Source organism: Gobio gobio (genome assembly GCF_949357685.1).
Source record: "Gobio gobio genome assembly, chromosome: 3".
NCBI classification, from domain to species: domain Eukaryota; kingdom Metazoa; phylum Chordata; class Actinopteri; order Cypriniformes; family Gobionidae; genus Gobio; species Gobio gobio.
In genome coordinates, this window is record NC_137099.1 from 3974392 (window position 1) to 3997176 (window position 22785).

At 39.0% G+C, this 22785-nt stretch overlaps 1 protein-coding gene across 2 annotated transcripts in view; it reads left to right on the forward strand.

Moving 5' to 3' along the window:
* sonb (SON DNA and RNA binding protein b) overlaps positions 1-22785 on the forward strand; it is a 67522-nt gene that overhangs the window by 36520 nt on the left and 8217 nt on the right. Inside the window, exons 7-10 of one of the 2 annotated variants that reach the window (XR_013816195.1) lie at positions 8475-8693; positions 8778-8888; positions 11410-11526; positions 21958-22045. Coding sequence is in view for 1 of the 2 variants with exons in the window: in XM_079812346.1 (XP_079668472.1) it covers positions 8475-8693; positions 8778-8888; positions 11410-11526 (447 nt within the window). In the remaining variant the exon portion in view is untranslated. The remainder of the gene's footprint in view (positions 1-8474; positions 8694-8777; positions 8889-11409; positions 11527-21957; positions 22046-22785) is intronic. The other variant, XM_079812346.1, reaches the window with a different exon arrangement.

Consider the following 22785-nt stretch of genomic DNA (forward strand, 5'->3'; position numbering starts at 1 on the left):
ACCATGAATGAATGACTGTGCGGCCGTGAATGAATGACTGACCATGAATAAATGACTGTGCGGCCGTGAATGAATGACTGACCATGAATAAATGACTGAGCGGATGTGAATGAATGACTGTGAGTCGGTGAATGAATTACTGTGACCATGAATGAATGACTGTGCGGCCGTGAATGAATGACTTTGACCATGAATTAATGACTGTGCGTCGGTGAATGAATGACTGTGCGTCAGTGAATGAATGACTGTGCGACCGTGAATGAATAACTGTGCGTCAGTGAATGAAAGACTGTGCGTCAGTGAATGAATGACTGTGCGACCGTGAATGAATGACTGTGCGACCGTGAATGAATGACTGTGCGACCGTGAATGAATGACTGTGCGACCGTGAATGAATGACTGTGTGACCGTGAATATATGACTGTGCGGCCGTGAATGAATGACTGTGCGACCGTGAATGAATGACTGTGCGACCGTGAATGAATGACTGTGCGACCGTGAATGAATGACTGTGTGTCAGTGAATGAATGACTGTGCGGCCGTGAATGAATGACTGTGCGGCCGTGAATGAATGACTGTGCGACCGTGAATGAATGACTGTGTGTCAGTGAATGAATGACTGTGCGGCCGTGAATGAATGACTGTGCGACCGTGAATGAATGACTGTGCGACCGTGAATGAATGACTGTGTGTCAGTGAATGAATGACTGTGCGGCCGTGAATGAGTGACTGTGCGACCGTGAATGAATGACTGTGCGGCCGTGAATGAGTGACTGTGCGGCCGTGAATGAGTGACTGTGCGGCCGTGAATGAATGAATGTGCGGCCGTGAATGAATGAATGTGCGGCCGTGAAAGAATGACTGTGCGACCGTGAATGAATGACTGTGCGGCCGTGAATGAATGACTGTGCGGCCATGAATGAATGACTGTGACTATGAATGAATGACTGTGCGTCAGTGAATGAATGACTGTGACCATGAATGAATGACTGAGTGGCAGTGAATGAATGACTGTGACCGTGAATGATTGACTGTGCGGCCGTGAATGAATGACTGTGCGTCAGTGAATGAATGACTGAGCGGATGTGAATGAATGACTGTGACCGTGAATGATTGACTGTGCGGCCGTGAATGAATGACTGTGACCGTGAATGATTGACTGTGCGGCCGTGAATGAATGACTGTGCGTCAGTGAATGAATGACTGTGACCATGAATGAATGACTGTGCGTCAGTGAATGAATGACTGTGACCATGAATGAATGACTCTGCGTCAGTGAATGAATGACTGTGACCATGAATGAATGACTGTGCGGCCGTGAATAAATGACTGACCATGAATGAATGACTGAGCGGATGTGAATGAATGACTGTGACCATGAATGAATGACTGTGCGTCAGTGAATGAATGACTGTGACCATGAATGAATGACTGAGTGGCAGTGAATGAATGACTGTGACCGTGAATGAATAACTGTGCGTCAGTGAATGAAAGACTGTGCGTCAGTGAATGAATGACTGTGCGACCGTGAATGAATGACTGTGCGACCGTGAATGAATGACTGTGCGACCGTGAATGAATGACTGTGCGACCGTGAATGAATGACTGTGTGACCGTGAATATATGACTGTGCGGCCGTGAATGAATGACTGTGCGACCGTGAATGAATGACTGTGCGACCGTGAATGAATGACTGTGCGACCGTGAATGAATGACTGTGTGTCAGTGAATGAATGACTGTGCGGCCGTGAATGAATGACTGTGCGACCGTGAATGAATGACTGTGCGACCGGAATGAATGACTGTGCGGCCGTGAATGAATGACTGTGCGGCCGTGAATGAATGACTGTGCGTCAGTGAATGAATGACTGTGACTATGAATGAATGAATGACTGTGACTATGAATGAATGAATGACTGTGCGTCAGTGAATGAATGACTGTGACCATGAATGAATGACTGAGTGGCAGTGAATGAATGACTGTGACCATGAATGAATGACTGTGCGGCCGTGAATGAATGACTGACCATGAATGAATGACTGAGCGGATGTGAATGAATGACTGTGACCATGAATGAATGACTGTGCGTCAGTGAATGAATGACTGTGACCATGAATGAATGACTGAGTGGCAGTGAATGAATGACTGTGACCATGAATGAATGACTGTGCGGCCGTGAATGAATGACTGACCATGAATGAATGACTGTGCGGCCGTGAATGAATGACTGACCATGAATAAATGACTGTGCGGCCGTGAATGAATGACTGACCATGAATAAATGACTGAGCGGATGTGAATGAATGACTGTGAGTCGGTGAATGAATTACTGTGACCATGAATGAATGACTGTGCGGCCGTGAATGAATGACTTTGACCATGAATTAATGACTGTGCGTCGGTGAATGAATGACTGTGCGTCAGTGAATGAATGACTGTGCGACCGTGAATGAATAACTGTGCGTCAGTGAATGAAAGACTGTGCGTCAGTGAATGAATGACTGTGCGACCGTGAATGAATGACTGTGCGACCGTGAATGAATGACTGTGCGACCGTGAATGAATGACTGTGCGACCGTGAATGAATGACTGTGTGACCGTGAATATATGACTGTGCGGCCGTGAATGAATGACTGTGCGACCGTGAATGAATGACTGTGCGACCGTGAATGAATGACTGTGCGACCGTGAATGAATGACTGTGTGTCAGTGAATGAATGACTGTGCGGCCGTGAATGAATGACTGTGCGGCCGTGAATGAATGACTGTGCGACCGTGAATGAATGACTGTGTGTCAGTGAATGAATGACTGTGCGGCCGTGAATGAATGACTGTGCGACCGTGAATGAATGACTGTGCGACCGTGAATGAATGACTGTGTGTCAGTGAATGAATGACTGTGCGGCCGTGAATGAGTGACTGTGCGACCGTGAATGAATGACTGTGCGGCCGTGAATGAGTGACTGTGCGGCCGTGAATGAGTGACTGTGCGGCCGTGAATGAATGAATGTGCGGCCGTGAATGAATGAATGTGCGGCCGTGAAAGAATGACTGTGCGACCGTGAATGAATGACTGTGCGGCCGTGAATGAATGACTGTGCGGCCATGAATGAATGACTGTGACTATGAATGAATGACTGTGCGTCAGTGAATGAATGACTGTGACCATGAATGAATGACTGAGTGGCAGTGAATGAATGACTGTGACCGTGAATGATTGACTGTGCGGCCGTGAATGAATGACTGTGCGTCAGTGAATGAATGACTGAGCGGATGTGAATGAATGACTGTGACCGTGAATGATTGACTGTGCGGCCGTGAATGAATGACTGTGACCGTGAATGATTGACTGTGCGGCCGTGAATGAATGACTGTGCGTCAGTGAATGAATGACTGTGACCATGAATGAATGACTGTGCGTCAGTGAATGAATGACTGTGACCATGAATGAATGACTCTGCGTCAGTGAATGAATGACTGTGACCATGAATGAATGACTGTGCGGCCGTGAATAAATGACTGACCATGAATGAATGACTGAGCGGATGTGAATGAATGACTGTGACCATGAATGAATGACTGTGCGTCAGTGAATGAATGACTGTGACCATGAATGAATGACTGAGTGGCAGTGAATGAATGACTGTGACCGTGAATGATTGACTGTGCGGCCGTGAATGAATGACTGTGCGGCCGTGAATGAATGACTGAGCGGATGTGAATGAATGACTGTGACCGTGAATGATTGACTGTGCGGCCGTGAATGAATGACTGTGACCGTGAATGATTGACTGTGCGGCCGTGAATGAATGACTGTGCGTCAGTGAATGAATGACTGTGACCATGAATGAATGACTGTGCGTCAGTGAATGAATGACTGTGACCATGAATGAATGACTCTGCGTCAGTGAATGAATGACTGTGACCATGAATGAATGACTGTGCGGCCGTGAATAAATGACTGACCATGAATGAATGACTGAGCGGATGTGAATGAATGACTGTGAGTCGGTGAATGAATTACTGTGACCATGAATGAATGACTGTGCGGCCGTGAATGAATGACTTTGACCATGAATGAATGACTGAGCGGATGTGAATGAATGACTGAGTCGGTGAATGAATTACTGTGACCATGAATGAATGACTGTGCGTCGGTGAATGAATGACTGTGCGTTGGTGAATGAATGACTGTGCGTCAGTGAATGAATGACTGTGCGACCGTGAATGAATAACTGTGTGTCAGTGAATGAAAGACTGTGCGTCAGTGAATGAATGACTGTGACTATGAATGAATGACTGTGCGTCAGTGAATGAATGACTGTGACCATGAATGAATGACTGAGTGGCAGTGAATGAATGACTGTGACCGTGAATGATTGACTGTGCGGCCGTGAATGAATGACTGTGCGGCCGTGAATGAATGACTGAGCGGATGTGAATGATTGACTGTGCGGCCGTGAATGAATGACTGTGACCGTGAATGATTGACTGTGCGGCCGTGAATGAATGACTGTGCGTCAGTGAATGAATGACTGTGACCATGAATGAATGACTGTGCGTCAGTGAATGAATGACTGTGACCATGAATGAATGACTCTGCGTCAGTGAATGAATGACTGTGACCATGAATGAATGACTGTGCGGCCGTGAATAAATGACTGACCATGAATGAATGACTGAGCGGATGTGAATGAATGACTGTGAGTCGGTGAATGAATTACTGTGACCATGAATGAATGACTGTGCGGCCGTGAATGAATGACTTTGACCATGAATGAATGACTGAGCGAATGTGAATGAATGACTGAGTCGGTGAATTAATTACTGTGACCATGAATGAATGACTGTGCGTCGGTGAATGAATGACTGTGCGTTGGTGAATGAATGACTGTGCGTCAGTGAATGAATGACTGTGCGACCGTGAATGAATAACTGTGTGTCAGTGAATGAAAGACTGTGCGTCAGTGAATGAATGACTGTGCGACCGTGAATGAATGACTGTGCGACCGTGAATGAATGACTGTGCGACCGTGAATGAATGACTGTGACCATGAATGAATGACTGTGCGACCGTGAATAAATGACTGTGCGGCCGTGAATGAATGACTGTGCGACCGTGAATGAATGACTGTGCGACCGTGAATGAATGACTGTGCGACCGTGAATGAATGACTGTGTGTCAGTGAATGAATGACTGTGCGGCCGTGAATGAATGACTGTGTGTCAGTGAATGAATGACTGTGCGACCGTGAATGAATGACTGTGCGACCGTGAATGAATGACTGTGCGACCGTGAATGAATGACTGTGTGACAGTGAATGAATGACTGTGACCATGAATGAATGACTGTGCGACCGTGAATAAATGACTGTGCGACCGTGAATGAATGACTGTGCGACCGTGAATGAATGACTGTGCGACCGTGAATGAATGACTGTGCGACCGTGAATGAATGACTGTGTGTCAGTGAATGAATGACTGTGCGGCCGTGAATGAATGACTGTGTGTCAGTGAATGAATGACTGTGCGACCGTGAATGAATGACTGTGTGTCAGTGAATGAATGACTGTGCGGCCGTGAATGAATGACTGTGTCAGTGAATGAAAGACTGTGCGGCCATGAATGAATGACTGTGCGGCCGTGAATGAATGACTGTGCGACCGTGAATGAATGACTGTGTGTCAGTGAATGAATGACTGTGCGGCCGTGAATGAATGACTGTGCGACCGTGAATGAATGACTGTGTGTCAGTGAATGAATGACTGTGCGGCCGTGAATGAATGACTGTGTGTCAGTGAATGAATGACTGTGCGACCGTGAATGAATGACTGTGTGTCAGTGAATGAATGACTGTGCGACCGTGAATGAATGACTGTGTAAGTGAATGAAAGACTGTGCGGCCATGAATGAATGACTGTGCGGCCGTGAATGAATGACTGTGCGACCGTGAATGAATAACTGTGTGTCAGTGAATGAATGACTGTGCGACCGTGAATGAATGACTGTGTCAGTGAATGAAAGACTGTGCGGCCATGAATGAATGACTGTGCGGCCGTGAATGAATGACTGTGTGTCAGTGAATGAATGACTGTGCGGCCGTGAATGAATGACTGTGCGACCGTGAATGAATAACTGTGTGTCAGTGAATGAATGACTGTGTGTCAGTGAATGAATGACTGTGTGTCAGTGAATGAATGACTGCGTGTCAGTGAATGAATGACTGTGTGTCAGTGAATGAATGACTGCGTGTCAGTGAATGAATGACTGTGCGTCAGTGAATGAATGACTGTGCGTCAGTGAATGAATGACTGTGCGTCAGTGAATGAATGACTGTGTGTCAGTGAATGAATGACTGTGTGTCAGTGAATGAATGACTGCGTGTCAGTGAATGAATGACTGTGTGTCAGTGAATGAATGACTGCGTGTCAGTGAATGAATGACTGCGTGTCAGTGAATGAATGACTGTGCGGCCGTGAATGAATGACTGCGCGTCAGTGAATGAATGACTGTGCGTCAGTGAATGAATGACTGTGCGTCAGTGAATGAATGACTGTGCGTCAGTGAATGAATGACTGCGTGTCAGTGAATGAATGACTGCGCGTCAGTGAATGAATGACTGTGCGTCAGTGAATGAATGACTGTGCGACCGTGAATGAATGACTGAGGCGTGAATGTATCACTGCGTGTCAGTGAATGAATGACTGTGCGTCAGTGAATGAATGACTGTGCGTCAGTGAATGAATGACTGTGCGTCAGTGAATGAATGACTGCGTGTCAGTGAATGAATGACTGCGTGTCAGTGAATGAATGACTGAGGCGTGAATGTATCACTGCGTGTCAGTGAATGAATGACTGTGCGTCAGTGAATGAATGACTGTGCGTCAGTGAATGAATGACTGCGTGTCAGTGAATGAATGACTGCGTGTCAGTGAATGAATGACTGCGTGTCAGTGAATGAATGACTGTGCGTCAGTGAATGAATGACTGTGCGACCGTGAATGAATGACTGCGTGTCAGTGAATGAATGACTGAGGCGTGAATGAATCACTGCGTGTCAGTGAATGAATGACTGCGTGTCAGTGAATGAATGACTGTGCGTCAGTGAATGAATGACTGTGCGTCAGTGAATGAATGACTGAGGCGTGAATGAGTGACTGCGTGTGCGTGAATGAATGACTGCGTGTCAGTGAATGAATGACTGTGCGTCAGTGAATGAATGACTGTGTGTCAGTGAATGAATGACTGCGTGTCAGTGAATGAATGACTGTGTGTCAGTGAATGAATGACTGTGTGTCAGTGAATGAATGACTGTGTGTCAGTGAATGAATGACTGCGTGTCAGTGAATGAATGACTGAGGCGTGAATGAGTGACTGCGTGTGCGTGAATGAATGACTGCGTGTCAGTGAATGAATGACTGTGTGTCAGTGAATGAATGACTGTGTGTCAGTGAATGAATGACTGCGTGTCAGTGAATGAATGACTGCGTGTCAGTGAATGAATGACTGTGCGGCCGTGAATTAATGCCTGCGTGCATTTTACTTTCGGTTTAGAATTAATGCCAATTCGGGGGCGGGTTGCTTGAATTGTGAGTTCATTAGTCTATTATACTTAATGATAAACACAACAACAAAACAGTACAATGACAAACTCACTTGTTCTTTAACATTATTACTATAAAAAAATCTAAATGATGGTGGGGGCTGTGCCGCGGTGGGCAAGAGCTGAAACTGGAGTTTCGCCTGAACGAAGAACATACCAAGGCATGTAAAGAGACTCGGCTACAAGAATCACTTTCCATTTCAACCCGTGCCGGAACCCATTGACAAGGACCATAATGTGACTGACTCCAATATAAAATGCTATGAATGTTTGCCACTCAATAATAATATAAGAAACAAGGAAGTGCGAATCCACTTGGGTTGCTGAAGAAGTATTTTCTGGATTCTTACTGGGCCAAATAAAATCAGTAATCTTTTTACATTTATATCATCTCTGCAGTCATCTAACGCTCACCTTAATTGATTTAATAATCAATTAAAAAAATGTATGAAGGCAAAACGGTATAGAATTTTAATATTGGCCATTAAACATGAATTGTACTTCAATTATGCAGCCTTTTGAGGTAGGCTTTTATTTTTACGATTTTAAAAAAATGTACAAGTATAGTTTGATAATGGATATTCAATTTTGTATGCTCTTTTCCGCCTTTTTACATTAAAATGACCTCCGATACTCACTTTTAAAAACACTTCATTTAATAACAGTGTTAAATGTAATCTCAAAACATTTCATTATAATGAACATTGATTGTTTTATTGTTTGTTTATCAAGACCCTGTTTTATAGACATGTTACATCAGCCATTTATCAGTTTTGGCCCATACCGTGAAATGAATTGAGTGGCTTATCGTATTAGTCAGGATTTTAATATCCCTGTACTTCACAGTAACTGTATCCTCTTCTCTTTCAGAACACCTCATTAAAGCCGGGGGTCCGAACTGAAGCAGCCTTTGCTAAGGAGTTCCCAGTGTCCTCCGGCTCCCAGCACAGGAAGAAGGAAGCTGACGGTGCCTATGGGGAATGGGTGCCTGTCGAAAAGAAAGCGGAAAAGCCGTCTGTGTCGGCTCCTTCTGCGACTGAGGAAACCAGCAAGGAGAGTGACAGTGTCTTTCCTGAAGCACCTTCTCAAGTCAGTGTTCAACCTCTGAACTGCATCGAATTGATCTCAAATAAGCCTCGTCTTCAACTTATCTCTGAGCTCTTGTGTTTCTAGCCCGTGGACATCACGGTGGCCGTCAGTGAGCGAGCGGTCGCACAGAAGAGGCTGGCGGAAAACCCTTTCGACATCAATGCCATGTGTATGCTCAATCGGGCTCAGGAGCAAGTATGTTTCGTCTCTTGGACGTTGGGTTTGAAAGCTTTACATGGTCCATAAATCACACAAACTGTCTTTTTTTGGCTATCTTGATCTTGCTTTCAGCTACTAGTGTGAGTGTAGCAGTGTTATTACTGTTAACTAAAACTAATAATCTGTTCTAAATGTGCCTTTGCAACTAAATAATACAATTACAGAAACTAAAAGTTAAATAAAAATAGCTATATAGATAAAAACTAATAACAATGACAAAAATTCAAACAATATATATTAAAAACAAAATGTTATATTACAGTAGTGGTCAATAGTGATGTACGGAGGGGATATTTGTTTTTAATGATATATTTTTAGAAATATATTTTTTTAGGGCTGTCAAAAGATTAATCGCGATTAATCACATCCAAAATAAAAGTTTCTGTTTACATAATATATGAGTGTGTACTCTGTTAATTATTATTTATATATAAATACACACACAAGCGTGTATATATTTAAGAAAAATATATAATTTTTATATATTAAACATTTATATTTATATATATATTATAGATTATATACAGTATATACATGCAAATATGTCTTAAATATATACATGAATGTGTGTGTATTTATATATAAATAATAATTAACAAAGTACACACACATATATTATGTAAAAACAAACTTTTATTTTGGATGCGATTAATCTTTTGACAGCCCTAATTTATTTTTAATATGAAGGAAAACCAAAACACTAATCTTGGTTAAGGTATTTATCTGACTAAATTATTTGGCAAAAGAGGCAAACTACAGCTACAGGTTTTATTTTACCATGCAAAAAAAAAAATCCAAATATTTATTTTTCATTGGTTCTCTCTTGTTTTTGCATGTTCATAATTTTGTTGTATGACAGCCTGGCAAAAAATAATGTCTGCAAAATTAGGCTTGTTTAATTGCATTTATTATTACAAATAAAACAATCGACTCCAAGTACAACTACGCAATATGATGACAAAATCTTTAACAAATGTTTTACAGTATTTACATAAAGGGTGAAGATGTCAAATTTCCTAGGCTGGACATCACTTTTGACCACTACTGCACATAATGGAATTCATTTTGGCTGATTGGTGCTTTGGTGGTGGTTGAGGAGATTCCCCTCTTCTATATGTTAAGCGCTTTGAGTACCCAGAAAAGCGCTATATAAATGTAACAAATTATTAATTAATTTGATCTTGCTTTTAGCTACTAGTATGAGTGTAGCAGTGCTGATATAAAAAAAAACACTGATTCATCCAGTAATGAAACAAGTGAAGTCTTTATGAGTGAGTCATTGAATCATTCATTCAAGAGATTGTTCAAAAATGCTGATTCATCCAGTAATGAAACAATTTAAGTATTTATGAGTGAGTCATTGAATCATTCACTCAAGAGATTTGTTCAAAAACACTGATTCATCCAGAAATTAAACAAGTGAAGTCTTTATGAGTGAGTCATTGAATCATTAATTCAAGAGATTTGTTCCAAAACACTGATTCATCCAGTAATGAAACAAGTGAAGTATTTATGAGTGTCATTGAATCATTCACTCAAGAGATTTGTTCAAAAACACTGATTCATCCAGTAATGAAACAAGTGAAGTCTTTATGAGTGAGTCATTGAATCATTCATTCAAGAGATTTGTTCAAAAACACTGATTCATCCAGAAATTAAACAAGCGAAGTCTTTATGAGTGAGTCATTGAATAATTCATTCAAGAGTTTGTTCAAAAATGCTGATTCATCCAGTAATGAAACAAGTGAAGTCTTTATGAGTGAGTCATTGAATCATTCATTCAAGAGATTCGTTCAAAAACACTGATTCATCCAGTAATGAAACAAGTGAAGTCTTTATGAGTGAGTCATTGAATCATTCATTCAAGAGATTTGTTCAAAAACACTGATTCATCCAGTAATGAAACAAGTGAAGAATTTATGAGTGAGTCATTGAATCATTCATTCAAGAGATTTGTTCAAAAACACTGATTCATCCAGTAATGAAACAAGTGAAGTCTTTATGAGTGAGTCGTTGAATCATTCATTCAAGAGATTTGTTCAAAAACACTGATTCATCCAGTAATGAAACAAGTGAAGAATTTATGAGTGAGTCGTTGAATCATTCATTCAAGAGATTTGTTCAAAAACACTGATTCATCCAGTAATGAAACAAGTGAAGAATTTATGAGTGAGTCATTGAATCATTCATTCAAGAGATTTGTTCAAAAACACTGATTCATCCAGTAATGAAACAAGTGAAGAATTTATGAGTGAGTCGTTGAATCATTCACTCAAACCAATTTCTTTTAAAATAATGTTTTCAAATTAGTTAAACATTTTAAATAGAACTTTTATCAGAACCTCTAGTAAATTACATGTTAATTTGCTTAGTTGTCTTTTCAGAATGGTGGGAGAATCGTGCAGCTCTAATGTATTCTGTATTAGCCTCGGTTTGAGACTTTGAGTTTCCATATGTCATGATTTCATTGCTCACGTCTGGTGATCAACTTTCACAGGTTGATGCATGGGCCCAGTCCAACACGATTCCCGGCCTCTTCACAGGTTCGACAGGCGCTCAAGTGCTCTCATCTGACGAGCTCTCTAACAGCGGCCCACAAGCCTGGATTAAGAAGGTAAAGCCCTGAGTCAACGACACCACTCTTACAATCATTCTGGACATATATTGTGCTTGATGGTTTGTGTTTTGCATCATATATGTGTGTGTTAAATTCCCAAGAATCATAAAGTTGACCTCATGAAAGTGGGTGTATTGCAGTCAGATGCTTAATTTACACTGTTCAGACATTCGCTCACATTGCACATGAAGGGTAAAATAGATCCTGAAATGCTCTCAAACTCAATACCCATCATCCCCTTTTATAAGGCATATAATAATTGTCATCTGTGATTACTTTGCCAATTGGTGTACCCAACTGAGTTGTTAATCAGACCGCAGACACTCGCACAATGATTGTTCACACCGGACGCTTTTTAATTATTAAGTATTGATCTTTGCACGGAGCATGACGTCCGTGTATCCTGGGAAACGATCTCACGGCTCAGAGCTGTGTGTTTACTGACGTCAGCTGAAAGAAAGAGAAAGAGCTTCTCGTCTTTTCTTTTAAAGGGGACCTATTATGCCTTGTCTTGATTTTGTTTTGGGACTCAAAAGAAAACAAAATTCCCCCATATCCTCCATTGTTGCGGCTCCTCTTTTCCCAGTCTGTCAGTTTAGTTCCTGTCTCTGTAAAGCCCCTCCTTCTAAAAAGCACACTGTGCTCTGATTGGTCGACTGGAGTGTTTTTGGGAAATGTCCTGCCCCTTATCATAACAGCCAGTTTTTAACACACGACTAACTCAAGCAGGCCACACCCCTTTATTCTGCGTATTAATTATTTAAATAAGGAATATTGTAACGTGTTCGTTCCCGAAAGAAAACTCAAGACTACAATGGAGGCGTTTTCTGTGTAATTCAGTCGCAATTTTTTATGAGACTTTGTGACTTCCTGCGTTTTTTCCAAGCGGCTCCTCCCGCAGTTTCTCTTGAAGCCAATATGGAAGTGACTTAAACTGCAATTCATGGACTGGCCACTAGAGACAGACTCCAGAGGGAGCAGAATCTCATTCAGCTCATGTTAAAATGGCCAACTTTACAGCAGAAGAACACATGTTTACAGTCTGGGACAAACTGTGCTTTTGGTCTATACGGCTAATTTTGCCCTTCATGACGACTGTGAGGGGGGTGAATTTATTTATAACTCATTCGTTTACATTATATAAAGCATTGAAGTTCTGCATAATTAAGGGCGTGGCCACTTTGAGTGACAGGTGGATTGCCATTTGTCTGCTGTCTGTTAGTCATCGCATCACCTCAGCTCCGCCCACGTCCCGCCTCTTTGCCCATTTTCTGTTATCTGTGAGCAGAGATGTATAAAGTACTGGAGACACATACTTGAGTAAAAGTACAAGTTCCTTATCAAAAAAGTGACTTGAGTAGAAGTTGAAGTGCTCTTTAAGCACCACACTTAAGTAGAAGTACTAAAGTATTCAAAATTTTTTGTACTTAAGTATTGCAAGTAGTTTATTTTAAAATGTACTACTCAAGTACTGAAAGTAAAAGTACAAGTATTGTGTTATGTAGTTATTAAAGAAAGTAGTCAAAAGTTTGAACATCATATTGTTTTTATTATTTCAAATGATTAAGCTAAAGGACAATCACAATGTTGGTAGGTAATTTTTCTACATATTGTCATATAAATAACCTGAAAATACTGTAGTTCATTAAGATTAAATCTTACTATAACCACTCTTACTAAAAAAAATGGGGTAAGCACACTTATATTCTCATTTCAAGAGGTGTTCTGAGTAAATGATTTGTTTGTAACACTTTACAATATGGTTTGATTTGTTAACATTACATTAGTTAATGTATTAGACTAATAACTAACATGAACTAACCATGATCAATACATTTGTTACTGTATTTATTAATCTTTGTTAATCTTAGTTAATAAAAATACAGCTGTTCATTGTTTGTATATGTTACTTCACAGTGCACATTAACTATGTAAACAAATAGAGAGCAATTTGAGCGCAAGACGCTCGTGTTGTTTTAAAGACAGTGAATGCGCTCTCTCTCTCTCTCTCTCTCTCTCTCTCTCTCTCTCTCTCGCGCTCTCTCTCTCTCTCGCGCTCTCTCTCTCTCTCGCGCTCTCTCTCTCTCTCTCTCTCTCTCTCTCTCTCTCTCTCTCTCGCGCTCTCTCTCTCTCTCGCGCTCTCTCTCTCTCGCGCGCTCTCTCTCTCTCTCGCTCTGTCTCTCTCTCTCTCGCTCTGTCTCTCGCACTCTCGCGCGCGCGCTCTCTCTCTCTCTCTCTCTCTCTCTCTCTCTCTCTCTCTCTCTCTCGCTCTCTCTCTCGCTCTCTCTCTCTCTCTCTCTCTCTCTCTCTCGCTCTCTCTCTCTCTCTCGCACTCTCGCGCTCTCTCTCTCATGCGCGGTAATGTGGGTTTGGAATGGAATGATTCGTAACATTTTTATAATTGTAACGAGTAACGATGCAGCACATAAAAAAAATATCGGAGTAAAAGTATTAAACTCATCGAAAATATGTACTAAAGTAAAAGTGGAAGTAGGAGAAAAAAATAATACTCTAGTAAAGTACAGATACTGCCTTTTAGTACTTAAGTACAGTAGTGAAGTAGTTCTACTTCGTTACTATACATCTCTGTCTGTGAGTGATGAGCGATGCCAAGATGGCGACGGCCATCTCGATCCTACTTTACGCTTCAAAACTGCTCTTCAGAATCCAATGGGTGACGTCACGGACACTACATCCATATTTTTTACAGTCTGTTTTTTTCAACCATACGTTAGGGAGTAGAAATGGCTAATATATCAATAAGTGCCTGTTTGCCACATAGTGTTAGTTTTCCTACATCTTTAAACTTTGTTTTACAAATGATCACATTAAAGATAACATTAAAATTGGATCATATTTAGAGTTTTGAAGTGCTGTAAAAAGTCTAAAGCCCTTGAAAAGTGCTTGAATTTCACTCTCAGAAGGTTGTACGAACCCTGAGATGAATAATGTAAACACACTTGACTATTTCTGCCACAATACCATGGTTACAGTTAGCATCACTACATGAAATCAATGGTGATTGTTGGTGATTTTTGGGTTGAAAAGACTTCTATAACGTCGTTCATGGCGCAATGTTTCTCCAATGTCAGCGCTGTTTGAGCTGATATCTGTGATTTATAACAGAATTCTGCTGTGAATTTAAACGCGTCTCATGAGATCTCGCTGCGATGTTATTAGTTTGGCGTCAAATTCAAATGCTTTTTCGCTGGATCTCCCAGTGCTGTGTAGTAACGGTGTTGCGTGATTGGCCTGCGAGTGAAGCTGTTCAGGGGCCGGATTCACGAAAATCTTCTTAAGAAAGAAGTTAAAGTTGAATAAATTCGTAAGAATGTTCCTTAGTGCAATTCTTGAAAAATTAAGTTCTCAAATATTTTCTTAAGAACATCTTCATTTTTTCCTTAAGAAGACTATAAAAGGTGTTATTTGGTGTTATTTTATTGAAAGGTATTACTGAAGACTCGCTGAATGAAAAACACCTCAAAGCCCGTCTTTTTGCGCTTCCTGCAGATTACCGTTGATATCCTCATAAGTGTGCAGACTATTTTCGTTGTGACTGACTTGACGGGAGTAAATTACTCAATGTTGTGTTTTTAACCATCTGGTGCTCTTTGGTCATTTCTGACCTGTTTTGAAATGTTAAAAATCACAGCTTCATCGGAATGATATGAAACTTGGTGACTTTTCTAGCATTAGGTATGTAAACAAAACAAAAAATTGAGGGCATGATTCGAGCATGCTAAGTGATCGTAAAAAAAATACTCCCACTTGTGCTCTTTGGTCAAAAATGACACCATAGGAAATGAATGGGAAATCTGCAAAAACACAAATTCACAGAAAAAAATCTATATTTCTAACGAAGAAAAAAAAAATCGAAAACTTTATAATAAATAGTCTTTGAGATTTTTTAAATATTTATTCAAATCCATCAACAAAAAAAAAACATTAAATATGTTCAAAAGAGAACTAGTGAATTCTCAAGCCTTTCCACAGAGACCTCTAGTGATTACACCCATGGTTGCATGATTTCTTAAATAATTCCAAAAGAGGGCGCTAATCAGCCTTCAAAAAAATTTATTTTGAAGGCCTGGTCTCTATTTTAACCTAAATACAATGGCAAAAATAGACCATAATTATTGTATAAATATTAAAAAATACCATCAAATCATCTCAAAATACAAAATTAAAAAGAAAAAATATTATTGAAGAAAAATAAATTGCATTGGTTTTACTGGGGTGGAGGAAGTTTAATTTTTAGGTGTCCGGTCACTTATGACCGGGAAGACAACCAATGCAACCCCTAAACGCAGAGCACCAGAGGGTTAATGTGCCTTGACGGTAAAATCGTTATTTTATAAGAGCCTAGCCGTTTATCAAGAGCGCTGCTCGGGTACCAAAGATCGGCCGTTAGATCTACACAAGACGAATCATATCTCAGAGACATCAGAGCCAGCGGCAGACGTCAGAAGGACTGGCCGAGGAAAGGCTGCTCTCGCCGGGGTTAACGAGCGCTGAGCACCCGCTGATCGCCTGGAGCTCACAACTCCGAAAACACAAGATAAAATTGTCAAATAGGCGCTCTCTTTATAAATAAACCACAGATTTAATCTTTAAACAAGTACATTCTCGCCTGAAAAAGTCTTAAAACTACAATTTGTGACACATTAACAGTAGTATTTTTAAATTACGCGGGGTTTCTCGTCTGCTATTGACGCTTGCTGGTTGGTGCGAGCTGGTTGCTGGTTTTATACTCGTCCATATGGTACTATTAGTTATAAATATTATATTTAGCTAGCTACTGTTATGTTGTAATGCTTAATATTTGGAACAACCCAATAAATTCGTTAAACATCTTGCATTTGGGTGTTTAAGATAGTTAGGAGGTTATCCTAACTTTATTTACGATGATTTTTAAGAACATTCTTTTCGGGGAATATGAATACTTCTTAAATTTTATCGTAAGAAAAGTTTTTGGGAATACAAAATATTATGTTTTTTCTTCAGTTAGAAAATAAGAATAAATTGGCTTTTAAGTCAATTAAGTCAAAGTCGCACCGGCAGGAAAAAAGGTCACAATTCTTTGTGCTTTGGAACTTTGCAGAGCTTTTTCATGCTTAAACGTCATAAAAAAGCATAATAGGACCCCTTTAAGTGCAAATATTTGACTTTTAGTCTTTTGAAGGAAATGAGACTCTCGATTGAATGACCAGCGCAGAAGCAGTTGGACGGGTACACCACTTGTGCATGGTCATGCAGATGTTTTATATGTGAAATTCTGTCGTAGCAGATGCATTGATGGATGGGCAGCACGCCTCACTTTTACTCCTCTAAAAAGTGTCTTTTGAGAGAGGGGAGGAAGGAAGAGGATGTGAAGTAAGTCTCTCCGCCCCTCCTCTGAATGACCTGGAACCTTCCAATGAGTAGAGAAATGTGCATCAGGATCCGACTCTGAGCCACATGTACGCACACCTGTGAACACACACGATTCTGTACGACTGAGATGCAACCTACAGTTAGATTAATGAACGGTATCAATGGACTGTTCAGAGCAGTTGGTAAGATCTCTCTCATATTCACCAAGGCTGCATTTATTTGATCAAAAATACAGTGAAGATAGTGGAATATTATTGCCGTTTAAAACAGCCGCTTTCTATGTGAATACATTGTAAAATGTAATTTATATCCTGGGATCAAAGCTGAATTTTCAGCATCATTACTCTAATATGCTGTTCAATCAATGTATTATTATATAAATGTAATGTATACTATATACTAGGGGTGTAATGATACACTCGATTCAATACTATCGCGATACGATATTTATCGTGATATTTCAAGCCAAAATAAAAATGATGATTTTTATTACTATTATTCAAATATTATTGTTATTAAATGCAGGGCTTAAAAACGGAAAAAAATATCAATCGGTTCACTCCGAGCAGAATCGATATTTTAACGTTTCCGTTTTTGTGTTCCTCTTTAAACATTACTGTTTGATTTGAAAAAATAACGTTATTTTAATTTAGCCTATACTTTAAACAAATATGTATAAGTAAAGACTTATTTTCACTCAATAATAATAATACGCATGATAATTAAACTTGAGTATTTATTTCATAACATTTTTAAAACCACAACAGAAATACATGCATTAATTACAAAGCATAAACAGCGGGACAAATATTGACCTGTTTTAATGGAGCGGAAAGTGGCCCTCTATATGCCTATTATTTTCAGAAGAGTGATAACATTCTTTGTACATAACTTTTTTTTCAACACGACTTGTTTTAAAAATTGCATGAATAAAGAATAAATAAACTGGATAACCATTGCTCTTTTAATGCACCGTCAACTGCTAATTTCAAAGCAAACACTGCGCAACACTGCATCCCATAATCAAATTCAGTCAGCTAATAAAGCTTGATCATTTAATGCAATATAACATACCATTTAATACGAAGCATCAACCGTCTATATAGAAAACATTGACCTGTATTGGCAATCTGAAAGACTATAGGACAAATGTTTGATAGATGCTATAGCCTACTTGGATAGGCTTAAACGGAATCCATAAACTAGCCTAAATCAGACTATTTGACCTTAAAGTCCGTACTACTTATTTAAACGTTCGAAAAGAATGTCCTCCAATACCTGCGCTTTCATTGTAGACCTCAGCGGGGAAAGAAATGTACTTGAGGCATGTAAATGCGCGCTCACACTGACTTGCGTTACCGGTAGATTCATAGATGACATTTCACTCACGCTTGATCCGTCACGTCACATGCTGTAGCTACTCAATTCATGATTGGTCACTGCCAAATTAAAATATTAAAGAGAACGATAAAATAACGTTATTAACCGGTTAATGGTCATTTCAAATTAACGTTTCTGTTCAGAACGATTCAAATTGATTTTGATTTAGTTTTTGTTCCTCTTAAAATTTCGTTCGTTTCCGGTTTTCGTTTTCGTTCCTTGAACCGGTTCAGAGCCCTGATTAAATGTGACCCTGGACAACAAAACCAGTCATAAGTGTCAATTTGTTTTAATTTGAGATTTATACAACCATATTATATGGTTTGATATGATAGTATGATATTTGGCCGAGATACAACTATTTGAAAATCTGGAGTCTGACTGTGCGTTCATACCAGACGCGACTTTCGCGAATAAATCGCGCTATTCGTGCCTAGTTGGACGCTTGAACATTTTGAGTTTACTCGCGCGTGACATTCACTACACAACAGACGTTTTCATAAAAAATTGTTTTCATAAAATCAGTCTATAGGCCTATATAAAAGGAATAAATATGTGAAATATATTTGACTTTTAACCGATTAACTAAAATAAAGAACAATACTGTGCGACTGAGCCACTGAGTTTGGTTCATTTTTGCTCCTCAAACAAGTTCACGGAAAGGAAACCCAGACGACAGACATCACATGTTTTCTTTATTTTACAACAGCACAATGTAAGTAAACACTTTGCAAATGCTTGTGTGTGTATTTATATATAAATAATAATTAACAGAGTACACACACATATATTATGTAAACACAAACTTTTATTTTGGATGCGATTAATCGCGATTAATCTTTTGACAGCCCTAATTATATTATTTTATAAAATTATTTATTTTATGTTATTATTAATACCCGAAAAGGCTTGAAGAACTCAAATACACCATATCTTGACGCAGAAGTATTATCTTCATGTTTAATCCGACAAAGCATTTCTGTCTTTGTTTTATTCAGCATTCAGCGCGAGCTTCACATTAGGGATTGATTACTTCTCTGACGCAAATGTGGAGTTTCTGCTCGAGGACGCCCTCTGGCCTACAGTATGAATCAAACTTTTGTGTAGAAAATAAGAAAAATAATACGCTCTAAATACATTTATTTGACAATCCATATGTTTTTCTTCAATGTACAGGAGTTTTAATCCCCACAGTGGATGCATAAGAGGCTCATATTTCATATTAAAGACATAGACTTTAAGAAATTGATGTCACAGATAAAAAGCACAGATATTTATAATAATAATAATTCTTTTTTACAATAAATCCTTAGACCTTTCTAATAATTTTTAGTCTGCATATTAACAGGTAACCCATAATTTGATTGTTTTCTGTCAAATATAAATAATATTATTATTGTACTGTTATATTTATTCTTAAATGCTCCATTTAAATGTTTATTGTAATAGTAATATTTCTTATTTTTATTTTTGCAATAATAATAATTATTAGTCATATTAATATATAAACTAGGGCTTTCAAAAGATTAATCGCGATTAATCGCATCCAAAATAAAAGTTTGTGTTTACATAATATGTGTGTGTGTGTACTCTGTTAATTATTATTTATATATAAATACACACACCCAAATATGTATATATTTAAGAAATATTTGCATGTATATACTGTATATACATTTATATAATATATAAATATAAATGTTTTATATATAAAAATTATATTTTTTTCTTAAATATATACATGAATGTGTGTGTATTTATATATAAATAATAATTAACAGAGTACACACACATATATTATGTAAACACAAACTTTTATTTTGGATGCGATTAATCGCGATTAATCTTTTGACAGCCCTAATATAAACACAATGTTATATACACACTTTTAATTTGTAAAAAAAAAAAAAAAACAATAATCACATTTTAAATCGCAATTTTAACCAGAATAATCGCTCGCAATTAGATATTTTCCCCAAATCGTGCAGCCCCAGTTCTTAATGCTTGGCTTGACCTGTTTGAATGTAAATGGTTGTAGGCCTATATATGGGTCGCAAAAAAAAAAAAAGAGTCGCTCGTAAACCAGTGTTTTTCAAACTTTTTTAAATCACCGATAATATCGTTGCATTTTTATATCGCGATACCTCGATATACAATGCATCATTACATCCCTAACTAGCGCTCAAAAGAACAGCATTTAGTTTAAATAGAATCTTTTGTAACCTTATACATGTCTTTACTGTAACTTTTGCTCAATTTAATGCATCCTTGCTGAATAAAAGTATGATTTTCTTTATTAAAAAAAACATCACATTTTGAACATATATCATATTGATGTTCCTGTCATTTTATTAAAGCAATGACTCTCATGACCTCATATGTGATCGTTACTCCAAGAGGCACTACTGAAAACCCCTTGGTCTTATTATGATCATTATCATTATTATTATTATTATTATTATTCAGTTTTACACAACACAAGCCTCTCAAGCAAAAGTGTGTTTGTAATGAGTCTCGCTTTAGCTGAGAAGGCTTTGGATGCCGACTGATGCAAAACTTAAAGGGTTAGTTCACCCAAAAATGAAAATTCTGTCATTAATTACTCACCCTCATGTTGTTCGACACCCGTCAGACCTCCGTTCATCTTCAGACACAAATGAAGATATTTTAGTGTAAATCTGATGGCTCTGAAAGGCCTCCATTGGCTCAATGCACGGTTCACTCTCAAGACCCTTAAAAGACACTAAAGACGTCATTACAAAGTCCATCTCACTACAGTGGTTCTACAATAACTTTATAAAGCGATGAGAATAGTTTTTGTGCGCAAAAAAACCCTAAATAACGACTTATATAGTGATGACAATTTCAAAACACGGCATCATGAAGCTTCGAAGCGTTATGAATCAGTGAGTCGAATCATGATTCGGATCGCGTGTCAAACTGCTGAAATTTGGCGATTCAAACTGCTGAGTCGACTCACTGATTCATAACGCTTCGAAGCTCCATGATGCCGTGTTTTGAAATCGTCATCACTATATAAGTCGTTATTTAGGGTTTTTTTGTGCACAAAAACTATTCTCGCCGATTCATAAAGTTATTGTAGAACCACTGTAGTGAGATGGACTTTGTAACGACGTCTTTAGTGTCTTTTAAGGGTATTGAGAGTGAACCGTGCATTGTGCCAATGGAGGCCTTTCAGAGCCATCAGATTTACACTAAAATATCTTCATTTGTGTCTGAAGATGAACGGAGGTCTGACGGGTGACATGAAGGTAAGTAATTAATGACAGAATTTTCATTTTTGGGTGAACTAACCCTTTAACGTTCAAAGACGTGATAATCCAACGTTTTTATTTAGACTAAGCTATATCTGTACAGAGAGATCATCGCATTCACACAAGCCCGTTTATTCAGGGCAGTTACAAAAACGGCCACAGTCTCAATGTTATAAACCTGTGATGTGTTTGGAGCTCACTCTTGACTTAAGAGCGGGACCCAAATTCTTCAAATGATATCGAAGGTTGAAGGAGCATCTGAAAGGACAATGTTTGCTCCTTTTGGGATCTGGCATGAGGCTCAAGCTCATTGGTTGGGTTGGGACACGGATGGACGAGGGGTGGGGGCTCACAGTCTGACCTGTGAACTCTCACCCCTCTGTATGGAAACTTGTTGCAGGGTCAGTCCTTGTAGCTGCCTTGTTGCCATGGTCAGAGTCAGGCCCCTTCTATTCACGTCAGATGCTCGGCCGATGATGGGGGCCTAGGTACGTACGTCCTCCAGCTCCCTTCCTTCTATTCATGTGGATATGTGTGTGTGAACTGATGCATTTCTGCCATGTGCTCCTGTTTGTGTCCACTGAACCGACTCAAAGCCGGAGTTCTGTTCAGGACGGTATTGATGCTTCGCCTGTTGAAGGCTTGCACATTAAATTTGTGTTTTGTAAGATATACACTACTGGTCAAAAGGGTTGGAATTATTACCGTTTTTTTATTTAAATGTCTCTTATGTGCACCGAGGCTGCATTTACTTGTTTTTTTTAAAAAACGGTAATATTGTGAAATATTCCTCCAGTGTAGATCAGCTGTTCTCTATGTGAATTTATCATCATTACTCCACATGATCCTTCACTAATCATTCTCATATGAGGAGCTGATGCTCGAGACACATTTATGTTTGTTATCAGTGTTGAAAACTGTTCATATTTTTGTGGAAACGGATACTTTTATTTTTCAGGGTTCTTTGAGGAATAGAAAGTTCAAAAGAGCAGCATTGATTTGAAATAGATTCATTTGTAACATTATAACTCACTTTTGATTCATTTGTCACTTTTGATTCATTTGTAACATTATAACTCACTTTTGATTCATTTGTCACTTTTGATTCATTTGTAACATTATAACTCACTTTTGATTCATTTGTCACTTTTGATTCATTTGTCACTTGATTCATTTGTAACATTCTAACTCACTTTTGATTCATTTGTCACTTTTGATTCCTTTGTCA